The sequence below is a fragment of the Crassostrea angulata genome, chromosome 10 (assembly GCF_025612915.1).
Source record: "Crassostrea angulata isolate pt1a10 chromosome 10, ASM2561291v2, whole genome shotgun sequence".
Classification (NCBI taxonomy): domain Eukaryota; kingdom Metazoa; phylum Mollusca; class Bivalvia; order Ostreida; family Ostreidae; genus Magallana; species Magallana angulata.
The window spans coordinates 13,315,101-13,334,296 of NC_069120.1; the positions used below are offsets into that span (position 1 = coordinate 13,315,101).

The following is a 19,196-nucleotide window of genomic DNA, read 5'->3' on the forward strand; positions in this document are numbered from 1 at the left end:
TTTTCTAAATTAGTTGTAAAAATCTTGAAAAGCAAAATAAAGGTCCAAAGCTCACGAATATTATCCGTTTTTTTTTGTGTTTTGTTTTTTTGTGTTTTTTTTTTTTTTTTTTAGATTTGAGACTATTCGAGATAATTGCTAGCGCTCTCGAGCGCTAGCAACTACGTTAGTCTTTTTCATTGGAATACGCATGCTCGACTCCTTGGTAGGAGATTCTGAGAATTTCATACTACTGTAGATAAACTGTACAATTTGAATTTCGTTTTATCATCTTCACGTGAAGTTTTGTGTTTTATTGTAAAAAAGAAACAGTAGCTTAGGTCTTATAATACAAGATTATTTTAAATATTATAATAAATAGCTAGCTTTACTACCTTAAAGCTCAGAAAACAAACTCGGATATGTTTTCCGAGCTTGCCGGAAAGGCCTGAGAAAATACGATTGCTACAAAACAGTACCAATGCTTCTTGAAAATTTTCCCCTTGAAATTGAAATTACAGTAGGTATATAATGATTAAGGCACAGTGAATGAGCTATGCCATTGCCGATGTGAAGCCCACTCTAGATCTAGAATAACAATTCTAAATTTTAATCGATTCAGAAATTTAAATCAATGTTTTAGAAATCTGTTTCTGTGTTTTATGATGGCGCTAGCTCACCAATCTTTTTAAAAGATAAGCTTGTTTACATTAACTATAATATTGTGGAAATCTGAAACCGGATAATCTTACACATACATGTACTTACACCTTTCCTCCAAATTAAATTATAAGCATCAAAAATATATATTATGCTCTGCATTCTCTGATTTACAATAAGAGGGCAAAATTGGGTTTTAAATACTTTCAATAGCAACTAAACAGATCTTACTAATGATTTTTAAAATGTCTTTATAATACAAAAAAAAAACCATCGTTATTTTCAGGCCCATACAACCGGAGGTATACGGGAGGCTGTGTCATCCCCCATCATAATCATAGTTTCGAATTCATAATAAAAAATATGCTTTTTAAATCTCTTTCATATTTTCATATTCTCGAAAATTGCTTTTTTAGAAATGTAAGTTCCTATTTTAAGCTTTACAGTCTAAAATTATTTGATTTTTAAGTGATTGATTTGTTACCATTAAGTAAGTGGAACAGGTTTTAAAAAATTGACGTCGTTCTTATGACAATACGGCAATTTTCGGTAAAATAATAAAAAATACAGAAATTTTTTTTACCTAAAAACTTTGTAAAAAGCTTTTTCTTTACGCAAAAAAACAGTTGATCAATTTGTCTAAATTGTTTAAAAGTTTTTGCAATTTCTCATACTAACTCCATCTTTAAAAATATATTTCGTTAGAAACGTCAAAACAGCATCATCAGCAGTTCCAAGTTCAAGCAGTATTGCATAAAAATAACCGAAGCAAATTTAATTATATATATATATATTTGTAATTCTTACGGAACGATTTGACAAATTTTTAGGGCATGTTTTTCTCGTGAGGTTTTTTTATGAGGTAAACCCGCGACCCACCGTCCAACTTCAATCCCCTTTACCCATGTTTAGGCTAAGGATGTGAAGTTTGGCTGAAAATGCTCCAGTTGCTCTGGAGAAGTCGAAAATGTATAAGCATACAGACGAACGTACAGACAGACGCCGGACAAAAAAGTGATCAGAAAAGCTCACTTGAGCTTTTAGCTCAGGTGAGCTAAAAATGGAGGTTTCTCATTCTAAATTGTACGACTTTTTTATGTACGAGTTATCTTGAGGATACGATACAACTCTGAATCATCTCGATGTTTTTGTTTACCGCCCGTAAGCTATCTTTCTATTTGAGCCAGACTAGTCCAGGTTGTCAAAACTTCCGGAATCAGATTCTGTGTTGATCACGATGGCGAAAATACTGCGATGGTTTGCCTACGTTTTGATATTTTCCCTTGTTATATCAGGTACTGTAATTTGCTTAACAATCTTTAACCAATTGTTTTAGATTATTTAAAATCATAGCTGTCTAATACTCAAAATTATGAAATTTGTACAAAATCTAGCTGATTCGCCAATGTTTGAATTGTAAATCTTGCGACGTGTATACTAACTATAGTTACTTAAAAGGTCTAAAGGAAAACATATCACATGCTATAGATAGAATTATTAAGATATGCATTGTATCACAATTAACCTTTTATATTTTTGTAAAAATGTCATGTGATATATCCTTGTATGAGATATGAGTCATTCAGGTGTTTTAGCTACTGCAAGAATAATAGAATTATTCATTATTACGAGCTTGGGATAGTGAAATTCCACTTCGGGGACAAGATTCCTAGTCTAGGACGAGGCTGTTGAGTCTTAGACCGTGAATCTTGGCCCCGAGGTGGAATTTCACTATCCCACACAAGTATATAATGAATGATTATTTTTCTTGCATTATATTACCTTGAAAAATGATGTTTGACAACTTTCTGTTATAACTTTCAAAAGATTACTTTCCGTTTATCCCTCCGTGTGCTTCAAATAGTGCAAGTCAAAATGACAGCTTACGGCAGTTTTTTGATTAAAAATATGATAAATTGTAATTAAATAAGCAAAACAATTACTGAATGGATAATCTCAATCACCCATTTTGCATTTCCCTACAGCAGACAACATTTGTTTACGTTTTTAAAACGGCGTAGTAATACACAGTGTAAGACAGAAAAATCTCACACCGCTGTCTCACACCGAACAAACCGATCTCTCACCGCTGACAATGTGAAAAATTGTTTTCCTTTTCATGTTTGTTAATATATAAACATGAACCGTTGGTTAGAGTGCAGAATTTTTTGTTAAACAAAGACAGTGAATGATATTCATTCAAAACGTATGCATTTGGATCCACCTGCCTAATAATGGATCCAAAGTTTTGTTAAATATTGGTGGATCAGACAGTCTTTATTTATGACATCATATTAATTCATTCGTAAAACAATTTTTGCCTTAGAAAATATTCCAGTCGTAGAAAGGTGATTCTTAGAATATAGAAGTTTACCTTTAAAATCGCACATCACTACTTTATTCAGAATCAATCAGATTGTTTTTTCAATGTTAATGGGTTTTTTCTTCAAAAAAATATTTGATAAGATATGTGTTAAAAAAGTTCTATATCCTGAATAAAAGGGCTCAATGGTTGTGACAATTTTTAGACAGTATTGATGTTCTTTAGATGAAATAAGAGCTCTTTTTACAAACATAGCAAAATACCCAAATTAATTTTTTAAATGCATGAGTTTTTTTCTTTGCCTAATGATGGTTTATAAACAGAGACATAAATAACTGAGATTGGCAACTCTGCCATTACCATGTTTTGTTGTTGAAAAATAATATGGGATCAATCTTACTTTGAGAACTTAAACTTCATATTAGTAAACTGAGATAATGATCTTAAACCAAAAGTATAGGTTTTAGACATTTTTGAAACAAAAAATTGAAAAATAAGATTAATATATTAATAGAAAATTTGTTGGCCACCTATAAAACTTCGGCGAAATCTTGGACTACGGGTAGCCAACTGCCTCCTAAAACTCCTTTTTTAATATTGTTTATGAGACATAAACTCATGAAAATATGATATTTTGAATGTTTTGGTAATAGGTTTTAGCTGTTTATATTTCGATATAATTGTTTATTAGAAAGATATACTGATTTAAACTGGGAATACTTTACAATAGGGACCCCAAGATTTCGCAAGATTTTGATCAGTTGCCAATCTCTGTTATCTATGTCTCTGTTTATAGCTAAGCAAATCATATGTTAAACTTTCAGACAGAGCTGATGGTTAATTTGTTGACTGTCCAGCAACCTGAAAACACTAGCTGTTCTAACATTTCTCGTTTGTTTAGTCAATTGTTTTCACTTAAAAAGCTTTTGATTGAAACCTTGGAAAGTTATTTGAGCGAAGGGGCAATAAACATTGTTATTATAGCACAATGTTAATTTTATATCATGTATATAAGGCAACATCTGATTGATTCTAGACAATCTCGTGTTAGGGCAATAAAACTTCATATATCCCTGTCATTATCATATTTTTTATCATATCCCACCACTGCAAATTTTCATTCTATGCTTATAAAAATTTCCCAGGATGAGCATATATGATGAAATAGGGTTTTAAATCCTTTTTATATCAGAAAACTGATATGAAAAACAATTATAACCCGTTGTTTCTTAATTTATCACCTGTTGTTTAGTATAATCAACAATTTTTTGCATGAACGTTCAAGAGATATGAAGATTATTTTCCCTGAAATATCATATTTCCTAGTGAAATAAATCTTTTTAATTTCCTCACAATCATGCAATAAATGTAGAATAAACAGCAGTCATTTAATGATCGAATTAACTTTTTAAGCCAAATAGCACCCAATATGGTTGCGCCATAGAGCTGAAGAAGTTTTTGTTGTTGTTAGTACATGTACCACTGATTCAACATTAATTTTTGAGCTTACTTGAGCTGAAAGCTCAAGTGAGCTTTTCTGATCACATTTTGTTTGTGTCCGTCTGTCTGTCTGTCCATAAACTTTTTGCATTTTTGTCATCTTCTCCAGAACTACTGGGCCAATTTCAGTACAATTTAGCACAAAGTACCCTTAGGTAAAGGGAATATAAAGTTGTGAAAATTAAGGACCACGCTCTTTTTTAAGGGGTGATAATTAGGAATTATTAAAAAAATTTGGGGAATTTTCAAAAATCTTCTTCTCAAGAACCATTAGGCCAGGAAAGCTGACACCTGTGGGAAAATTGTGAAAATCATGATCTACATGTATTACATACTACATACTATGTACATATAATGTCCATACTACGTTGTCCAGATAGTTTGTATTATGACTCCATTAAGCAGATTTTATCATAACTATTGTTCCTCAGGTGAGTGATGTGGCCCATGGGCCTCTTGTCATTGATTTTCTTACACATTCATGTTGTCATTAAGCCTCACTATAAAACTTGTTTAAAAGATAAATATTAACATACTTCTTGCATGTAAGTGAACAGGGATAGGGTAATGGTAATATGTCACTTTATCTGTATCAATAGTGTTTTAACATATCTACTCTCAAACATTTATTTTACATTAAGGAAAAAGATATTTACTCTTAGTCATTCTGAATATCTGAGTTTTCTTTGAAGTTGTTATGACTTTATGTATACTTTATTGAGGTCTTTATTTTTCCCATGCATTTGCAATTTTTTTTTATTGTTTTTGGAAGGACCTTTACAAATGTCTGAATGTATAATGCTAGTATTTACATTTCAGAATATCTTTTCCTATTTGAACTCTTAAATAAAATTTAATCATGTACCAACTAAGTTTTATATCCCAGTGAATTTTCCACATTGATATGCATTTTCTAGGGACACTCAATTAAAAAAAAAAAAGTGCTTTCTTTTCTTTGGTGGTTCTTATGTGGTATGAAGGTAGCTAGCATTGATGAAAATTACATAACCTAATGATGTTTTTCATCCTTAAGTTACAAATAAGTACGAATATTTCTTCTGGAATGACTGCTACCTTAACCTCCTGTAAGAACTATGGTAGAAAGCATTTTACTGCTTTTATTTACATCTCCCTTGTCATCTCTCTTTCATAATTTAGATTTTTACACCCATGTTATATGGTGATCAGAATATAAAATTGCCATCACCAATTTTTTAAAATGATTTTAAAAAGTTTGCAATAATGATTTGTAATAATCAATACTTTATATTAAATGCCCAGGCACAGAACAAAAGCCTCCACCAAAAGAGACCACTGAGGACTTAACAGATGAATTAGAGGAGACTACAACTGTAATTTTTTCAACTGTAGCTTCTGTTACTGAGAAAGAGGAAAACAAGTCTTCCTCAACAGTGTCTGTCCCAACAACACCCATAAAAGACAATGATAACAAAACATTAACTCTCACCCCTAAACCTTCAAAAACTAGTACACCATCACTTGTCACCCCTATCCCAACAAAGTCTACTACTGCCACGCCATCACCTGGCAAACCTATCCGAACAAAGTCTACTACTGCCACGCCTTCACCTGACAACCCTATCCCTACAAAGGCTCCTACTGCCGCGCCATCACCTGACAACTCTAACACTACAAAGGCTCCTACTGCCGCGCCATCACCTGACAACTCTAACACTACAAAGGCTCCTACTGCCGCGCCATCACCTGACAACTCTAACACTACAAAGGCTAAGACTACCACACCATCACTTGACAACCCTAACCCAACAAAAGCTAGTACTACCACACCATCAAATGTCAAATCTCAAACTCCAAAGGCTAAGACTACCACACCATCAAATGTCAAATCTCAAACTCCAAAGGCTAAGACTACCACACCATCACTTGTCACCCCTAACCCTACGAAGACTAGTAACAGTACTTCCAAACCATCAAACGCCAAACCTAACCCTACCAAGGCTAGTACTACCAAATCTCCAACCCCAACTAAAACAACAGTCAAACAAGAAGACAATGCACGTACATCTCTCCCTACTTCACAAGATTCTTCTGAAAATAATGATGGTAACAATGAAAATATAAATGACTTAAAAGATCAGAAGACCAGAAGACCTTCAGAAAATGCAGGTATTAATACAGGTAAGTGTAAATGTCTTTCCCAATATGAAATTACTTATTGGTCTATACCTCAAATGTCAGTTTGTTGAAAGTTTGATGTTAATTTTTAACTGGGTTTTTCAAAGGAAAAATGTGGTTTATATTGAAATGGTGAAAATGGTGGGTGGGCGGCTGCCAAAATGGTACCCTTATAATACGGATAAGTCCTCCTACAGTTTTCAAGATAAGAAATTGTTATTTTGTAGATCAATTATACATATATTAGAGAAGTGCATATTGCTTGGATTTTGTTTTATGATAATTTATGGAAAAAAAATATACATGTACCAGCTGTTGAACTTAGTCATTTTTTGGCAAAATATTGCACATAGGGTACATGTACCCTTATTGTCAGGATTACTCTCACTACATTTTTAAGATACAAAGTTGTTCTTATGCAGATCAATTGTACATATATCGGAAGTGTGCTTATTGCTAGGATTTTGTTTTCTGATATTTATGGAAAAAATACCAGCTGTTGAACTTATTTTTTTTTCACCAAAAATATTGCTTAAAGAGTACCCCATTTCTCTGGATAGGTAGTGTTGATCAGTTTAGGGTTGACAAATGGATTATGTGTGCTGTTCACACAGAAAAAAACCCAGTTTGCTGTCACATTGACAGCTTTTCTCTTGTTAGAGCTAATGCTTTAACTTTGGTATCTGTTTATGTTTTTGGACCACGTCTCATCTTTTGGTTACTGTTTTTTTCCAAGCATATTTGAGTGCAAATACAAATGTCAATACATTGGTACAAATTTTTTTAGCACATTCTTAATGGAAATTTAGCTATCTAAAATATGAAACGTAACATGGAGGGTGCTTTGTATACTTGTAAGGATCATGTTCTTAATTTTTAGGATGCCAGCATGGTAAAGGTTTTAGAGCAGTATAAAGTGGGCTAGAATCTTGGAGCTGGTTACATATATAAATATATACTTGTCTTTTCGCATTCCATCCATCATTATGGGGAATTATGAGAACTATGTCTATTTTACAGGCATGTCCTCTCTGAATCCAGAGTCTGAGCCAGAAGGCCACTTTATGGCCTATTTTCTGACTGCAGTAGTCTTGTGTGTAGCAGGATATGTAATTTTCCATAACAAGCAAAAGGTAAGATAGCCAATTGCCCTTGTTTGTGTGTTGAATAGTTTTATGTCAGAGTACACTTAAGTCTATGTAACATTATTGTTGACCCGCAGCTGTTCCAAGTAATTACCGGTAATGTGAAGTTATTTGTGTATTTTACATCTAGTATAAAATCATATATCTGGTAATTTTTGCAAAGATCCAGTTTTCGCTAAATTTGTGTCCTCTTTTAAATTGCAAATAATTGAATACACAGAAATTATATCCCAAATCATTTTGTTTAAGAAACTTTTACAATGATTATCACAAAAAGATGACACGCAAAATAAATATGTTACAGATATTCCCTCTTCGCAAATTTTGTGACATGCGAAACAAAACCAGATATACTGTATATCAATTAACTGAAAAAGTGAGAATCATACATCTTTGGTTTGGGTCTAAATGGTAGAGTGGTTGAGAATTTTTCATCCGTAACTGACCTTAGATAAAAATTCTATGAATATCCCTTTCTTTCTATCTAAAAATAAATGAGTGCATGTCAGTAAAAACATTAATGAAGACTTCTGCTTTTTTGATTGGGAATTAATTACCTTGTTCAGTGCCCTCTGATGTGCAAGGTGCATTAAAATCAGATTATGAATGGTCAGTCCCATTTATAAAAGAACAAAAATAATGGACTAAACAAATATAAGTTCAATTTTGTAACAAAAGGCAAAAAAAAAAAAAATGCTCACAAAAACACAATATATTGTTTCAAAATTAAATGGCATGTTTTAAACTCAAGTCATATTCTGACAGAAATAAGATTTTTTTTTGGTTTTAGTTTTTAATTAAACTCTAGTTTCATAATATTTTTTAATTAATTCATGAGTGTCTTCGAAAATTTAGACTCATTTAAAGTTTTAGTTAACTAGGACCCATTTGTGTGTTAAACCAAAGGGGGGTGGGGGAGGGGGGGTTATGAATTCTAAACTTTTCATTTGACAAAAATTTTAATAAAATTAAAGATTCAATTGAATATAATTAGATTGAAGTTAAACATATGACCTATTCACTATTATTGTGTAAGGAAATCATGTTTAATGATTATTCACTTGAAAAAAAAAGGTATGTTTTCTTTGGACCAAAATTTTATTTCTAGTGAAGTGCATTGAATGGTTATTTTGTTGGTCTCTCCGACAGATTGTGGCATTCATTGTTGAAGGTCGAACTGGTCGGAAATCTTCACGCAGACCGAGCAAAGGTGGCTACCGGAAGCTAAAGCCGAGTGCTGATGATATAATGCCTTCTCTGGAGAAGTCGACAACTTCCACTAGTTATGTGTATTGAGACTAAGCCCATCTTGCTGTCATGAGTTTTTGTGTTTCAACTTTAAGCAAAATTTTGAAATTATGTGCAAAAAATTTCTCTTCAGTGTATGAGAATACATGGTCAAAACAGATGAAAAAAAGTCGGTCTGAATAAGTATGGTGGTAGTTGTCAGTGTAAATGTCTTGCTTTGATTTCTTAGCATGCTTTACAGCAATCTTAATACAAGAACAGAGAAAATTACCAGCTCATCAAATGGAACTTTACTTTTGTGTTAATTTTCAATTCTTCAAAATAAACTATGTAACTGTGTAAGATAATTGTATAGACAAATAAGACATCACATCAATATCCCTTTTACAATTGTTATGCTCTTCTTTATTGTACTGTGGTAACTATTTTTCATAAACTTGTAAATATGGAACCAAACCTTATAAGAGTGGGAAAAGAGACAGTGATGTATGTGACAGAGTTTATATTAAGGATTGTGTCCTTCAAACAGCAAGATGAGATGTAAAATTCAGCTACCTGCAAAGTTTTCCTTGAAATGAATATTTGTGGTGTAGAGATAATCATTTCCTTGTTTGTATTTTTGTTCAACTGTAAATGTTCATACAAACTGTACCCTGTTCCAAGTTTTTGCTTCCACCACTTTTTGCTTGATATTTCATTAATCATAAATACCCTTGTGCTCAAACTACGTTCATCCACTAATATGAAAAATGTCCAGATTACCTGTTTTTAAAAGCGCCCCCTCTACCGCTTGAAACTTCAATACACAAACCAAAATACATGTAGAAAGTAGTGGATTTTGCATTGCATCAGCCATGAAATAGCCCAGATAATAACGTTGAAAAATTGTGCGAGGTATTCCGAGTTACTAGTAATACCTAATGGTGAAAAGATGTAAAAATTTCCCATTATAAATCTCCATAAAAAATTTGTTTTTATTCTAGTGAACTTCTATGAGTGAAAAATGATAATTTGTCAATGAAGCTATTTTGGATATTTTCCCTTTTATCAATTTCAACTGTATTTCTTCCACAGATATGTGTATTTTTATTAAAATCATAAAAACGTGATGGAAGCCATAACTTGGGACAGACTATATATATATAGTAGGTGTCAAATGTTAATGGATTTGACTTATTTTTATCTCCTTATGTATGCACCGTTGGACACTTGACCGTCAAATTTCTTGTACTAGGTGTTAGTCATTAAGGATTAATTGGAAACATTCTTTAGTACTTGGATGGTAGGAAATTGCACTAGTCCATAGATAAGGATATGGAACCATTAAATCCTGTTTTTGAGAAACCATTGTACCGGTGGTTTCTTTTGATGACTGTGATAAAACATTTTTGTAACTAACTATCGAGTTAAAAACTTGAAGTCTGTTGTGTTTCTGTATCAGTGGGAAATGGAATGTGTAGTTTGAATGTTTCTGAATTACTTGTCAACATACAATACATATTCCAGATGAGCAAGGATTTCTACAATTTCATTATTGTAGTACTGTATTATAAATGTATGTTATATTGATCTTATTAATGGTGTGTTAATGTAAAATATAAACTAAAAAATGAAATTCCACAAAACTTTGCGTATCAGTATTACAGTAAGAAGGCACTTTGGTAAGGTTTTTGCTATTTTATACCAGTAATCATTAGAAAGGCAAGATACAATTGCCCTTTATTAACAAAATCATGCTCAGAGTTTTATGGGTACAATGTTATATTACATGATTACTTTGATGTATATTACAGTTTCTATACGATATTGATAACTTTTACCACTTCTAAGCAGTATCCTGCAGTAAATGTAATGTTTCAAATTTTTTAGAAGTTCTGATTTCTGAGGAGGAGAAAAAGCCCAGCCCTGATATTATTTATTTTGTTCTCTATCATAACATGTATTGGCATAATGCTAAATGTTATCAAAGAATAACTGTTTTTTTAATTTAATATCAATTCAATCACTATATTCTAGTGTGTGGGAAATGTTTGGTAACTTCATTGAAAATCATTAGTTCATTAGACGGGTTAAATTTCAGCCATTTTTGATATGCATAGCAGTTTTGGGGCTTTTTAAATTAAAATTTTAAATTATTTTTATATTTGACCAGATTAATTTACTTTCAATTATCAATGTTGCAGTGATATATGTATGATTTGTTTTTTTGCTGGGTCACAAACATTACATGTAGTAATTTAGTAATATTCAGAGTGAACGTTTATTATGTAGAGTGAAAGATAATGAGTAAAACTATTCATTATGTTTTTCTATTGGTGTATATATATTAGAATGTTATACGAACATATTACATAATTGTTGCTCATTCCATTTGATTTTTTGTTCTGCACAAACCTATGAAATAGGTAACATTGCCTAGTGTGTAGATTTCATTTCAATTTTAGTAAATTATTACTTTAAGTACTACCGGTAGTTACTATTATTTCAAGACATTTTCATATCTGAAAAAAAAATCAGAAAAAATTCAAAGGTTTAAATTATCTCCTATATATTTTGTTCAAGATAACAAGTTTGAATAATGATTTTTTTGCTTACTATTTTACCCAATGTTGTTTTTTTTTTATTAAGGAATTATATCAAATAAATCAAACTTAAGTTTAATGTTAAACTACTCCAGGTTATTGCAGTGAATCAGCTGCTAGTAATTGACTGGACAGTCTTTAGTTTCATGTTAAATTTGTTTGGTCCTTTAGAAACCTTATTACTTTTTTTTATTATTATGGTTTATATAATTGCTAGTATATTTGTGACAACATGTATATGATGCTGGTGATGTAACAGCTTGGTTTCTATGCACATAAGGATTATGTAGGATTTATTTTTGTTCATTACTTTGAATTAAAATGATTCAAACATTTATTTTGCATTGTATTAATTGATACAGTTGAAAAAAGACTATTTTTGAAAGGGAGAATTGAACACAGTATATTCCCAGTGAGTCATATAATTATTGAGTGATGCATGTGTATTCGTTATTCCAGCTTTATTTTTTACTGAATTGTCAGGAGTTTTGGAATAGGGTATGGCCTGGCCCTCAACTTAGTTAAATGTGTTCATCAACCATAGACTTTTTGATTTTAGTGGGATTTTTTAAAATGGAAATAAAAGAGTAAACACTCGTATAGATGATCTAAATGATGTAATCTTTATAAAATGGTTCTTTTTCGAGTTTAAATAACAATTAATTTTGCATATATATGGAAGAAACTAAACAGCTGTAAAAACGAAAATGGACTACATGTAGTAATACTGTAAACCAACTATTATAACTGACGACTTATTTAATTAACCCGAAATGAACTGGTTCGCAGCAACTAATTTTCGCGGCCTGTTTTTCATTACAGCTATACTGCAATTGTCAAATACTGGTCCGAAGCGAAATTTTAAAATATTAGCAACAATGAGGCTCTCGCGAAAATTTCTCTTACGCGAAATAAAGTTGGTTTACAGTACACAAATCTCTAAAACAGTGGTAGAATACTCAATATGAAATTTATTTAAATGATTTTAATATACATGTATGCATAAGAAATGCAACAAACAACTCAAATGGTACGTTTGGCACATGAAAAATAAAACAATTAATTTTACATTCTTTAGTTTTTAGTTCCCAATTATATTTAGAAATAAATAATAAAAAAGAAGTATTTTTAAATGAACACATCTGATAAAAACAGCACACACAATTCTTGTATAATTGTAAATGAACACAAAACCTAGACTTATTCTTTTAAATCTTTTTCTCTGAAAATTGTGTGTCAATACATCTTGACACTTCGCGTTGCCTTAAATATTAACTGTTGTAAAATGAAGTTTCCAGACTTTATATTAACACAAGTCAAAACTATTCCACAGTCAAAAAAGTTTACTAGTATCACCCACTATACCATCTTCGCTAGCCAAGTGTCCGATTCGTTTTTCTCATCTCTGAGACAAGATGTATTGACACACAAATACCACACCGAAGTATGCATTGGACTAGTCAACAAATATTATACCACTTTTCCATAAGATGATTATGATAACAGTTACCAATAGTATTAAAAGTAAAAATATCAAAACTCCAATCATAATCAAACGTCTCCGATGCGCACGCAGCCAAAGTCTCTTTCTTGCCTTTGACGTCACTACAGCGAATTGATTGGTCTGAAATAGAAGATGTTATTCCGTTAGCAATCCAAATGACCAATTATTGGCTCATAAATACGACATTAACTTTGGTTTATAATGTCTTAATGTATTTAATTTCGCGTACGTGCATGCATGCTTTTTATAAAATCTATATAGTAATGAAATTTTTTTTTAATAAAATCAAATATTGAAAAAGGATGTACTTGACCAGTGTTAAAAATAATTAAAAAATGTTTTGATTTTTACTTTTCTATGCACCATAAATATGTTCAATATGTTTGTATTTATAAATGTTACCCCTCTGACCATTTTGAGTCATCTTTAAAACCATAAAACTATATAGATATATATAAAATGACTTGTTTTGCCTATGTTCAGATGAAGTAATAATGAATAGATGACAATCTTGAAATGACATTTTAAAACATTTCCAAATGTCTGTTCCATATCAATCTTGTATTGTTAAAACATATTAACAATGTACAAGTTGAGAATACCCCCTCTTCTAGCCTCTCCGATTTATCCACCAGAGTATCGAGTTTCCCCTCCCGGTCCCTGATCTTCACGAGGTTTTGGTGCATGACCTGAGTCACTTCGTCTACTTCTTGATGAAGGTCCTCTACTGTTTTCAGCGGCTGTCTTTGCTAGGATATGGGAAATTATTTTAAGCACTTATATTCGTTAACATACCAGCATACACAGATATAACTACACAGGCGTACAAGAGGATTTTTCATTAACTCTCAGTGTATCTGGACTACCCCCTTGTAATTTTGTAAGATACCCCCGTTGTAATTTCATATTGAAAAGGCACCTGTTTTATCATGTGAATGTTTCATCTAAATGAAATTCCAAAAAAATATGAAATTCTAAAAAAAAAATATGAATGACCTAAACGATAGAATTTTTGGGGGGTTCCAGCGGATATGAAGGTAACATCGCTGCAGTAAAAATATATATTACCCGTGTTATCTTTTTATGCATTTGAATAATCACTACCTTCATATAGCCGATATATAATCCCACATAAGGCGTAATTCACTGTTTATATAAGCAGGTCGAGACCACTATATTATGTGACGTCGGCATAAATTTTCATACTAAATTAGGCATTTGTTTACTTTTATCGACAAACCAATCAGGTGAATGAGTTGCAAGGCATTGTGGGCTACTACAAGTTTCAGTGTATACAAAGCGTATTGAAAATATATACCATTTTGAATTGTCCTTTGGAAACTTATTTTGAATGATTTTTCAGAAATTATGAAATTAATATGGACAATTATGTCTGAACTTCTATTTCTATGCTCACATTTAAAAAATATTGCATTTGAGGACTTATATATCAACCTTTTTAAATACCCCATTGTCAATGTTCAAAAGAGAGGTACGTCCTATTGAATTAGAAGCAGTGAGTACCGTTTTTTTCACGTGATACCCCATATTTGGGACAACATTAGTAGAATGCGCCTTGATATTTTCTTCAGGGACATTCATCAGAATGCTTAACGGACAAAATACTATATGCTGCATAGCTTGCGCTTCTGCGTTTGTATATTTGTGCATTTCTACTACTGTGGCTATTCACGTATGTTAAAAGTGTACAGTTACCTGTATTTATTTCTAGTGTACAATGATAAAGTCACCAATACACAATTGTGCAGTTTTTTCTTATCAAAATCTGTTTGTACTTGTACGGGTATGTTTGTCAGTCGTTTGATACTGATCATTTTTTGAAGCAACAATTGATCAACTTAAACAACAGGTAATGGTACGTAATCTTTCCTTTTTTTTCCTTCTAAAGTAAAAATCAGGATGTACAAACATTCCGGCAAGCAATTAAATATTGTGAATAAAACAGACAAAAACCACGTGCGTTTTTTGAATCGTAAACACGTTGTAGACGGTCATGCATTGCAACTCATTCATTGGATTGGAGAATCTGTTTGCCGAAAATACTGTCACGTGTTAAATAATGCTATCCATAAAAGGTAATGCACCCGACCTGTGAAGAGTACGTAAATTAGTGTCGATCAGCTGAGCACGTTACATTTCACAGATGGAACAATCTATGTGAAGGCTACTATGTTACGTTTCAAATTACATCAACTTGGAAGTCCATAGACAGCCCATGCAAGTTCGTGAAGTTTGTTCGCTCATTACAGCTTGCAAGTAGGTTTTGATCGATCAAGAAATTATTCACGCAAAGACAATATTAAAAAAGTACAGAAATAGCTTCAATTAATTGAATGTAAACATCATTCATTATAGCTTTTTGATTTTAAGTTTATATTAAACAGGTCGAGACCACTATATTTTGTGACGTCGGCATAAATTTGCATGCTAAATTAGCCATCTGTTTACTTTTATCGACAAACCAATCAGGTGAATGAGTTGCAAGGCATTGTGGGCTACTACAAGTTTCAGTGTATACAAAGCGTATTGAAAATATATACCATTTTGAATTGTCCTTTGGAAACTCATTTTGAATTATTTTTCAGAATTTATGAAATTAATATGGACAATTATGTCTGAACTTCAATTTCTATGCTCACATTTAAAAAATATTGCATATGAGGACTTATATCAACCTATTTAAATACCCCCATTGTCAGTGTTCAAAAGAGAGGTACGTCCTATAGAATTAGAAGCAGTGAGTACCGTTTTTTCACGTGATATCCCATATTTAAGACAACAATACTAGAATCCGCGTTGATATTTTCTTCAGGGACATTCATCAGAATGCTTTTGGGACAAAGCACTATATGCTGCACAGCTTGCGCTTCTGCATTTGTATATTTGCGCATTTCTACTACCGTGGCTATTCACGTATGTTAAAAACGTAGTTACCTGTATTTATTTCAAGTGCACAATGATAAAATCACCGATATACAGCTGTGCAGTTTTTTCTTATCAAAACCTGTTTGTACTTGTATGCGTATGTTTGTCAGTCGTTTGATACTGATCATTTTTGAAGCAACAATTGATCAATTAAAACAACAGTATTTTTCAATGTGAGAATGGAACAAAGTTAATGGTACGTAATCTTTCCTTTTTTACCTTCTAAAGTAAAAATCAAGATGTACAAACATTCCGGCAAGCAATTAAATATTGTGAATAAAACAGACAAAAACCACGTGCGTCTGTTGAATCGTAAACACGTTGTAGACCGTCGTGCATTGCAACTCATTCACTGGATTGGAGAATCTGTTTGCCGAAAATACTGTCACGTGTTAAATAATGCTATCCATATAAGGTAGTGTACCCGACCTGTTAAATTAGGCGATCAAGCATTTAAAGCAGTTTCAAAAGTTTTATGGATTGCTTATTCAATAGCGGACAGGTCGTTTAACTAGATCTTGTACGATCGCCTTCCAACTGGATTGCTACAGAGTACAAAAAACCTGGTCTGGAAATGAAGATTCATGTGTATACACATGCATGATACTATATAAATAGTGCCTGTTTGGGAGGGTAACTGTGTCAATTTCAACAGTTACCCTCCCAAACAGGCACTATTTATTTTATTATACTGAATGTCTTGATTTTAAAGAAAAATTTACTGCCTTTCTACAGAAATTAAGTGAATTCTACGGCGAACCGTTCGCGCATAATTTATGCGCATGTAACAATTCGTTGTGTTAACCGTTGCCAAGTGTGTTGCTAAAGCTGAGGGTAATAGAAGGGATTACCAACTGCGTCTAAACCAATCAGATTTCAGTATTTAACATGAAAGTATAATAAAACGATTTATTGACCTATATGTATGAGGCATTGATTTTTTTTTTATATATGCAAGTATCTACAAATTTAAATCTTTTGTGATACAAAACTAACACGAAGCTGTTTGATAAGTACCTGAGTTTCCATTTCTATTTCGACCTTTTCTTCCTCATTTTTCTTTTTCTTGAAGCGTGTGAAGACTCGAATCTTTCTTGATTTTACCTAAAATACCAAACAAAAATTGTAAATATGTATTATGTTTTACAACATTCTTTCAAATCATGTTGCAAAAAATGCTTCGCAAATACAGTGAGACTTCACGTGGCTTGGACATTTTTACACTGTGCACAGACAAGTGCAGTCACTTTTTAAAATGGTCCTTTGTTTCAATAAGAGAATGTGCTTGTTTGATAAATAAATTTAAAAGTTTTAAATTGCTTTGTAGTTTTTATATTCAGAAGTTATTATTAATGAAGCGTCTACGAATGCCTTTAGTATTAGATTTAGTAAAACCGGAAGAATTGGAAGAAAACAATAAAGAAAGGATGTCAACTGACTGTTACTGCATTGTTGGAAAATTGACGTGTCTAGAAATAAAGTTTTAAAAAACAAAACGTAAATAAGCACATTTTACACTTGGACATAATGTATTAGACTAGATTTGGCGATTATTATTGTTTGGTTAACATTTCCTGACTAAAAACAATATCAAGCAGGGTTGTTTTTTTTAATTAAATAAACTGAATTTCAAAATAGGAGAATTGGAGTCTGACATCATTATGATTATTTTATACAGTCCGTGATTTTTCGTAGGTCGCTTTAGGTTTCGACTAATCAATAAACGGGGTACGTAGATTTCCGTCTTGTCAATTTCCGGCCAGTTTCAGTCGTTGCAGGTTTCGACCAGTCGATTAACGGGGCGTGTAAATTAGTTTTTATAGAGCTATGAGTTAACTAAAGTTGAGGGAATCATACTAGGTAGATGTAAATATATACAGATGAACTGTTTTTTGCTGCAAAAATGTGTTTTCATGATGATTCAAAATAATTTTCAATGTTACTTAATCCTCTATGGTAAAAAAAATTGTTCAATGATTTCTACTCTTTGGAATCATTTGCAAATTTAACACAGGACGACAATAATGTAATATTGATTTAATCAGGCTATCTTAATAGATTTTCATTCAAAAACATGAAAAACACAAGGTAAGAAGCTACAATATTCTTCTCGTGAAGAAGAAATAACATTTTAACAATAAATATTTCCGACAAGTAAATTGCTTGTACCAATAAGCAATTGATACTTGATTGATTGATTGAGTCTTAAAATCAATCTTTTCAATGTCACGTTTACTTAGGAGTTAGAGCCCAGAACCTATCTGCACCCCTCCCCTCCTAGGCACAATCACAAAAAAACCCATTCAAATCTGCGTTGCCATAGGTGTTTGCTTGGTCTAGAAAGACCCCTTACTGTTTAGAGGCTTGAAAATCGATCCCCCTGGTCAAATTGGAAGCCCCTAATCATCATCATGATTAAACAATTCACTTATTTGACACTATGTCTTATTCAACTCAGTCTTCTCCACAAGGATCTTCAATATTTTTCACATGCCAGATTTTTTCCTGCATGCAGAATCTCTGTGAACGATCGATCGAGCACGACACAGCGAAATTTTATTCCCGATGCAGCAAGTAAAAAATCAATATAATTATTTACTATTTTTTCATGAAGAAATTATAGACTTACCATATTGCAGTTGTTTCTTTAAATGCTGCTATTCTCCAAGTCCCGCCGCAATGCAGATCGTGAAGGATATACCACAGGTCTAAAAATAGGACATTTTCTGAAAAAGAAATTAAACAAGAATTATATAACAAAGATGATAGCGGATACTTATAATTTCATATAAAAGGATGGGTAGTTTCAAACATTTTAAACAGCTTTTCACTGCACCTTCCGCCACGTAAAATTATTTTTTCCTAGTCTTATTTATGTCATCAAAGGTTTTTTTTTTACTTGTTATTTTGTAATTTTGATTGTTAAGTGTTTTTCTTCTTATATAGGCTACGTTTTAAAACATGAAAACACATATTCTTAGTTAACAACAGCAGAGACAATATTAAGGCTGGGTAGTCAACAAAAACATCAGATATATCTTAAATTCATAAAAAAGATGTTTCAAGCAATATTTTTTTTTTACGAACAAAAAAATTAAATTTTATATATATATATATATATATATATATATATATATATATATATATATATA

At 32.0% G+C, this 19,196-nt stretch overlaps 1 protein-coding gene and 1 pseudogene across 2 annotated transcripts; one reads left to right on the forward strand and one right to left on the reverse strand.

Annotated features, from left to right (window-relative positions):
* Window positions 1-1,815: 1,815 nt before the first annotated feature.
* On the forward strand, window positions 1,816-11,931 carry LOC128166159 (uncharacterized). Of its 2 annotated transcripts, XM_052831143.1 has the most exons (5): window positions 1,816-1,934; window positions 5,744-6,300; window positions 6,346-6,622; window positions 7,640-7,752; window positions 8,914-11,931. In XM_052831143.1, the coding sequence occupies exons 1-5, from the start codon at window positions 1,877-1,879 to the stop codon at window positions 9,058-9,060; spliced, it is 1,152 nt and encodes a 383-aa protein (XP_052687103.1). In that variant the 5' UTR covers window positions 1,816-1,876; the 3' UTR covers window positions 9,061-11,931. The 2 variants fall into 2 exon arrangements, with proteins under 2 accessions (XP_052687103.1, XP_052687102.1); XM_052831142.1 differs by having other exon boundaries at window positions 5,744-6,622.
* A 133-nt stretch (window positions 11,932-12,064) lies between these two features.
* On the reverse strand, window positions 12,065-18,758 carry LOC128166160 (uncharacterized; annotated as a pseudogene).
* Window positions 18,759-19,196: the final 438 nt, after the last annotated feature.

Coding starts and splice junctions, on each gene's coding strand:
- LOC128166159 (XM_052831142.1), top strand. CDS start 1,877: ATGGCGAAAATACTGCGATGGTTTGCCTACGTTTTGATATTTTCCCTT. Junction 1,935..5,743: donor ATTTTCCCTTGTTATATCAG/GTACTGTAATTT, acceptor TTAAATGCCCAG/GCACAGAACAAAAGCCTCCA. Junction 7,753..8,913: donor TTTTCCATAACAAGCAAAAG/GTAAGATAGCCA, acceptor TCTCTCCGACAG/ATTGTGGCATTCATTGTTGA.